The sequence below is a fragment of the Aquarana catesbeiana genome, linkage group LG13 (genome assembly GCF_042186555.1).
Source record: "Aquarana catesbeiana isolate 2022-GZ linkage group LG13, ASM4218655v1, whole genome shotgun sequence".
NCBI lineage: Eukaryota > Metazoa > Chordata > Amphibia > Anura > Ranidae > Aquarana > Aquarana catesbeiana.
Window position 1 is genome coordinate 215900961 of NC_133336.1, and position 6982 is coordinate 215907942.

Sequence of the window (6982 nt, forward strand, 5' to 3'; positions counted from 1 at the left end):
TGGGATGGGGACCCAGATTTAAGGTGGAACTCTAATGGGGACCTGGATGTAAGAGGGGGGGGGGGGGGGGTCTCTGATTCAAGGACACCAAGGCAGGGCAGGCAAGTGTTAGTTTTTTGGGTTTTTTTTTACCCCCATTGGAAACATGTCCTTTACTTCCTGTCCATGTGACACCCATACAAGCAATGGAGGGCGTGGGTGTCACCAGGATATGAAAGGACAGGAAGCAATAAAGTCATTGTCACAAGTTCTACCCCTTCCTGTGTCCCCAGTCAGAGATTTCCCATCACTTCCTGTTCTGACAGGAAGAGAATACACCCCCCCCTTTTAATTGGTGACGGCTCCTTCCCTGCTGGACTTGGCTGAGATCAGAGAAAATTCTATTTCATGTCTTAAACCATTCTGATTGATCGAGACCTTTTCAGGCTCCTCACCCCCCCCCCCCCCCCAGGGACGCACACAGAGGTTCAGGATACAAATCACACACGGGCACAGCGGCTGCTCATTTCATGTCGGTTTATATACATACAGTTATACAGGTCGGTCTCAGCGCTCAGGCTCCCATCCGAGGAATCCAAACACTTAAATAAAATCATCATAAATAATAAAAACACCAGACGGTGGGGGGGGGGGGGGGGGGGGGGGGATTTAAAAATAAAAAGAGTGACAAAAAGTTTCACTTCCAGCAACCACAAAACACCCACTGGACGGCCGGAAGCGTAGTGTTCAGGGACCTCAGAGGACGAGACGTTCAGAGGGGGGGAGGCGGAGTCTGGGAGTAGAATGGGGTGGAGTCATTGGGTTCCAAAAATTTAGCAGTTAAAAAAAAAAAACCAAACTGATATTTATTGGGGGGGCAAACACCCCACACGATCACCAGACTGTGCTACCATGGCGTTGTCACAAACATTTACAGATCTGCATTGCAAGATACCCTACCCTTCCTCCCATCGATTTGGCCAATCAGATCTCCAATTGGCCATTTTAGGCCCAACAGGAAGTTGTCACAAAGCACAATCCTCATGTCCCCAGGCGAGGGGGGGTGGGGGGACATTTTATGGCTTAGTGTGTTTAACGAGAGCCTCGAATGAACGTTTAGAGAGTCCAAAGACTTTTATTGTTGGTATTGATAAATGACGAGTTTCTGGTAAGGAACAACGAGTTTCGGGGGGACAGCCCCCTTTCTTCAAGGCTACAAACGGGGGGCTCAGATTTGAAGACCTATAACAGCCTGAGAGCGCCAAAGATTCTGAGAGTCCAAAAACTTGAGAGCATTAGATACTAAATTGCATCACAGAAGCGGGGTGACAGTATCCACCAGGCTTATCCAAGCTCACCTCTATGACTAAGTCCTGTGGGTGGGGCGAAACACGTCAGTGGGCGTGGCCCTTAGAGGAGCTGAGGCCATTCTAGTTCAATATTGGATACACAGGCTTATCAGTTTGGAACTAGGACGATGACACCTTTTGCCCGCCCCACAGGGCATAGTCAAGAGATTCATCCCTATACGACTAAGCCTTGTGAATGAGATCAAACACGTCAAAGGGCATGACCTGGGAGGAGCTGTGGCTATGCTAGTTCCATAGTGAATACACAGGCTGATCAATGTGGAACTAGAACAGCGACACGTTTTGCACCACCCTCAGGGCTTAGTCCGAGAGGTTAACCTCTCGGACTAAGCCCTGTGGTAGGAGCAAAACGCATCAGGCTGCTCAGCTTGGGAGAAGCAGAGGCCGTCCTACATCCATACTGGATACACAGACTGATCGGTGTGGAACTAGAACGGTGACACGTTTCACAGTCCTCAGGACTTAGTCAGAGATTCACCTCTATGACCAAGACCTGTGGTTGGGACAAAACGTGTCAGTAGGCGTGGCCGAGGGGGAATTGAGACTATTCTTGTGCCATAGTGGATGAACAGGCTGATCAGTGTAGAACCAGAACGGCGACAAGTTTGGCACAGCCCTCAGGGCTTAGTCATAGAGGTGAATCTTTATGACTAAGCCCTGTGGGTGTGACCTGGGAGGAGCCAAGGCATGCTAAATCCATCATGGATGCACAGGCTAATCAGTGTAGAACTATGGGACTCTGTATAAAACTAGAACGGCGACACCTTTCACGCCACCCTCAGGGCTTAGTCATAGAGATTCACCTCTAAGACTAAAGCCTCTGGATGAGACGAAACACGCTGAGGGAATTCTAGTTCCATAGTGGATACAGAGGCTGATAAATGTGGAACTAGAATGGTTATGTGTTTCGCACTGCCCTCAGGGCTTAATCAAAAGGTTCACCTCTATGACTAAGCTCCCTGGGTGAGACGAAACGCGCGGGAGGAGCCGAGGCCATTCTAGTTACATACTGAATACATCTGACCGACGTGCTTCATCTCTTTGCCTTTTTTCTGTTTCAGACACTCCAGTATAGGGTGGTGACATTGCCGCCGCCCCCCCCCCCCCCATCAGGGCTGACCAGGTTTAAGTTCATTGCCAGCCAGGGAATGCCAGCTTCCATCAAATGCTTCTCACAGGGGTGCCCTCCTCGTGACATACTCCTATTCCTCTATGGCGAGGACGGGACAGGAAGTCAGCTAGGTGTAGGGAAATATTCCTCTTCCTCCCCCCTGCTTTAACATCCCGTCTTCCGTCCCAATAATATCTTCCTGAACAATATTCAAACCGACTTACCAAAAAAAAAATTCCTTTAACGATTCCTTAAAACGTCAACTCCACCCAAAAAGGATTTTTTTTCCATTTTATATAGTAGGGGAAATTACAAATGTGAGTTATTACTACTGCGACTTCCTGTCGCAGTGACACATTTCTTGACCTAGTGTCACTGGGGGGGAGGAAGTGAGAGGAATTTTCTTCAACGGGGACACAGCCAGCCAAAAAAAAAAAAAAAAAAAAAAAAAAAAAAAAAAAAGCTTAACAGGTTTTCTGCCTTGTAAAGTTTTTTTGGCTGGAGTTGAGGTTTAAAAGGGCCCTAATTCGCCACGTGCGTTCTCCACCCAAAACCGTGCGTCTTAAAAACACACACATTGACGCTTATATTACTTGCATTTGCCTTAAAAATAAAATTGTCACTTTCAGATACCCAAAAAAAAACCCACCCAAAATTCATCCACGTGCGTTTTTTTTTTTTTCGTGCATTACTGTCCACAGCCAGTGCAATTTCTAAAAAAACCGACCAATCCAGCGCAGAACCATGGCAGCACACAGGAAACCATAAAAAAGCGCAAAAAAAAAAAAAGAAAAAAAAAAAGAAAGGAGACCCAAACGCAATCTCAGGAACCCAACTAAAGGCTAAAAATCTAACTTTGGGAGGCCTCGTGGGGGGTGGGGAGATGAGATGAGCAGGGGAGGGCTGAGATGGGCAGGGGAGGGGCTGAGATGGGCAGGGGAGGGGCCAAATGATTGCAATTCTTAAAAAATAAACCACAAAAAAAAAAAAAAAAAAAAATGGGTGACGGCTTCGGATCCGGAGGACGCCGTAGGCAGAAGAGTTGGCACACAGCAAAGGGGTTCGGTTACACCGGCTCCACAGTAACGATTGATTGGAGGAGGTAGTGGCCACACACTGTATAATAAGGTCACAGCTTGTCACACTCAAGGATATTGGGGGGGGGGGGGGGGGGGGAGGGGTGGTGAGCCCCAAAATTAGGCAGCAAATGCTTTCTCAGTTTTTTTTTTTTTTTTTGGTCCGAGTTTACTCAACGCAGCATCAACAGCACAAGTTCTAGTAACTGTCTACTTCAAAAAAATAGATATATTAAATAGAAACGGGAATCCAGAAAAAAAAATAAATAAATGGGGGGGGGGGGAGGGGGGAGCGGGGGGGGCCCTCGTGAAAGGTAAGGCAAAAAATCAGAAGAGGAGACAATTTCCCCCCTTTCCCCCGCCCCGCTTGTAACATTCACCATGGGCATGGTGGTGGCAGAGCGTCCTGTCAGTGTAAAGGGGTTGGGGGAAGAGCGCCGGGCCCCTCCCCTGTCCACACGCACTACAGCGCAGGTCCGGTCTGGACATTAAGCTCAGCGGCGAGGACTAGTCAGCGGCTGTGGGAGGCTCCAAACGGTCCAGGAGTGAAAACTTCTGCAACTGCCAATCCCGTCTCACTGCGGAAAGAAACAAAAAAAAACACGGGGTGACTACCAGGGAGGAGAGGAGGAGGGGAAACTAGCTCAGCCAATCAATGGCCACAATCTAACAAAGTGGGAGGTCCAATCAACTCCAAGCAGAATCCCGGCATCCCGGGTTTTACAGCGTCGCCGGTCACGAGGGGATGCCTGGGATTTACCGCATCGCCGGTCACAATGGGACGCCGGGATTTACAGCAGGGACGGTCACGAGGGGACGCCGGGATTTACAGCAGGGACGGTCACGAGGGGACGCCGGGATTTACAGCAGGGACGGTCACGAGGGGACGCCGGGACGGTCACGAGGGGACGCGGGACGGTCACGAGGGGGACGCCGGGATTTACCGCATGGACGGTCACGATGGGAATGCCTGGGATTTACCGCATGGACGGTCCCGAGGGGACGCCGGGACGGTCCCGAGGGGACGCGGGGACGCCGGGACGGTCCCGAGGGGACGCCGGGCGACGCCAGGATTTACAGCATGGACGGCCACGAGGGGATGCCGGGACGGTCACGAGGGGACGCCGGGATTCCTGCGTCGCCAGTCATGATGGGATGCCGGCATTGGCGTCTTGGGAATCCCAGCATCCCATCACGACTGGTGATGCAAGAATCCTGGCAACCCATCATGACTGGCGGCGCGGGAATCCTGGCATCCCATCACAAATAATGATACGGGAATAACAATTATTTCGATAGAAGATCACGGGATTCTCAGCCAGCAGAAGCGGGTGGGGTTAACTGGAGAGGAGGGGGGTTTTGGGGATTCCTTACACCCCCCCCGCGGCATGGTACAGCCCAGCAAAGCTCAGTAATGCGGCCTGGCGGGTGGTCTTGCCTCTCTCTCGGTCTGTGATGAGCCCACAGGGGAGGGTAGCAGTGCAGCTCCACGTCCCAACTTATGGAGAGAGAGAGGAGAGAGAGAAGAGTATTAAAGGAGGGCAAATACATCACTTGGAAGGAGGAGGCAGCAAAGGAGGAAGGGAAGAAATGGTAGAAAGGAAGGAGGGGAGAGAAAGAAGAGTAAAAAGACACAGGAGGGTACAGACATCAGTCGGGGGTCAGATATGGGGGTACGCACATCACTGAGATATAAGGGGGAGGGGGATACAGGTACAGACATGACTCCGGGGTCACATATGAGGAGGGGGAGGGGATACTTACAAAGCTGATCTCTGTCTCGATCTGATTGGGGTCCAGAATTGCATCATCTTCTACCTCCTCCACCTCTTCTCCAGTCTTCTCCAACTCCAGCCTGCAAACCCAAAACCAGAGAAATCAGACGCCACAACCAGAGAGGGGTACAACCAGCGGGGTTCAGCTCTTGTCCTGGAGGACTGAGGCCACGACCCCCCCCCCCCCCCTCTCAAAACCAAACAGAATTTCAGCCCAAACCCTATGCTCAACTGCTATAGGGCCACGTCCAAAACCTTTGGCAGGATACAACCTGCAAGGGCACACGTCCTCCACCGCCCCCCTCAAGGGCCCCCCTCTTCCCTCCTCCCCTCTCAAGGGCCCGAGTCTTCCCCACTCGCTCCGTGCCCCGCAAGGGCCGCATCTTCTCCTCGCCCCCCTCAAGGGCCCCCAGTCTTCGCTCCTCCCTCCGCCCCCCTCAAGGGCCCGCGTCTTCCCTACTCCCCCACAAGGATCCGCATCTTCCCTACTCCACCACCCCCAAGGTCCCTGGTCTTTCCTTCCCCCTATTCAAAGGCCCCCCGTATTCCCTCCGCAAGGGCCCGCGTCTTCCCTCCTCCTTCCGCAAGGGCCCGCGTCTTCCCTCCGCAAGGGCCCGCGTCTTCCCTCCGCAAGGGCCCGCGTCTTCCCTCCGCAAGGGGCAAGGGCCCGCGTCTTCCCTCCGCAAGGGCCCGCGTCTTCCCTCCGCAAGGGCCCGCGTCTTCCCTCCTCCCTCCGCAAGGGCCCGCGTCTTCCCTCCTCCCTCCGCAAGGGCCCGCGTCTTCCCTCCTCCCTCCGCAAGGGCCCGCGTCTTCCCTCCTCCCTCCGCAAGGGCCCGCGTCTTCCCTCCTCCCTCCGCAAGGGCCCGCGTCTTCCCTCCACCCCCCTCAAGGGCCCGCGTCTTCCCTACTCCCTCCGCAAGAGCCCGCGTCTTCTCCCCCAACCCCCCCCCCCCCCCAACAGCCCGCGTCTTCTCCCAACCCCCCCCCCCCCAGAACCCGCGTCTTCTCTCCCCCCCCCCCCCCCAAGAGCCCGCGTCTCCTTCCCCGCAAGGGACTGCGTCTTCCTCCTCCCCCTATGTCTCCACCCCTCCCCCCAGGTCTTCCCTCCTCCCCTCACCCCCTTAGACCCATGTGTTTCTTACCTCTCCCACGTGTACATTTCTTGCTCTGTGGCTCCACCCCCCCCCAAGAGCCCGCGTCCTCCTTCCCCGCAAGGGCCCGCGTCTTCCCTCCTCCCTCCGCAAGGGCCCGCGTCTTCCCTCCTCCCTCCGCAAGGGCCCGCGTCTTCCCTCCTCCCTCCGCAAGGGCCCGCGTCTTCCCTCCTCCCTCCGCAAGGGCCCGCGTCTTCCCTCCTCCCTCCGCAAGGGCCCGCGTCTTCCCTCCTCCCTCCGCAAGGTCTTCCCTCCTCCCTCCGCAAGGGCCCGCGTCTTCCCTCCTCCCTCCGCAAGAGCCCACATCTTCTCCTCGCCCCCCCCCCCCCCCAAGAGCCTGCGTCTCCTTCCCCACAAGGGACTGCGTCTTCCCTCCTCCCCTCACCCCCTTAGACCCACGTGTTTCTTACCTCTCCCGCGTGTACATTTCTTGCTCTGTGGCTTCAGCTTTGTGCACTTCCACCCCCACTGACCTACAAGACAGACAAACCGATAAGTCCAGAAGCCACCAATATCTTTA

The 6982-nt window shown here is 54.3% G+C and overlaps 1 protein-coding gene across 1 annotated transcript in view; it reads right to left on the minus strand.

Annotated features, from left to right (window-relative positions):
• Positions 1-507: 507 nt before the first annotated feature.
• The window catches only part of PIP5K1A (phosphatidylinositol-4-phosphate 5-kinase type 1 alpha), a gene marked incomplete in the record, with an annotated part of 11929 nt that continues 5454 nt past the window's right edge, over positions 508-6982 (minus strand). Inside the window, 3 exon segments of the mRNA XM_073608669.1 lie at positions 508-4114; positions 5301-5391; positions 6873-6935. Coding sequence (XP_073464770.1) covers positions 4112-4114; positions 5301-5391; positions 6873-6935 — 157 coding nt within the window.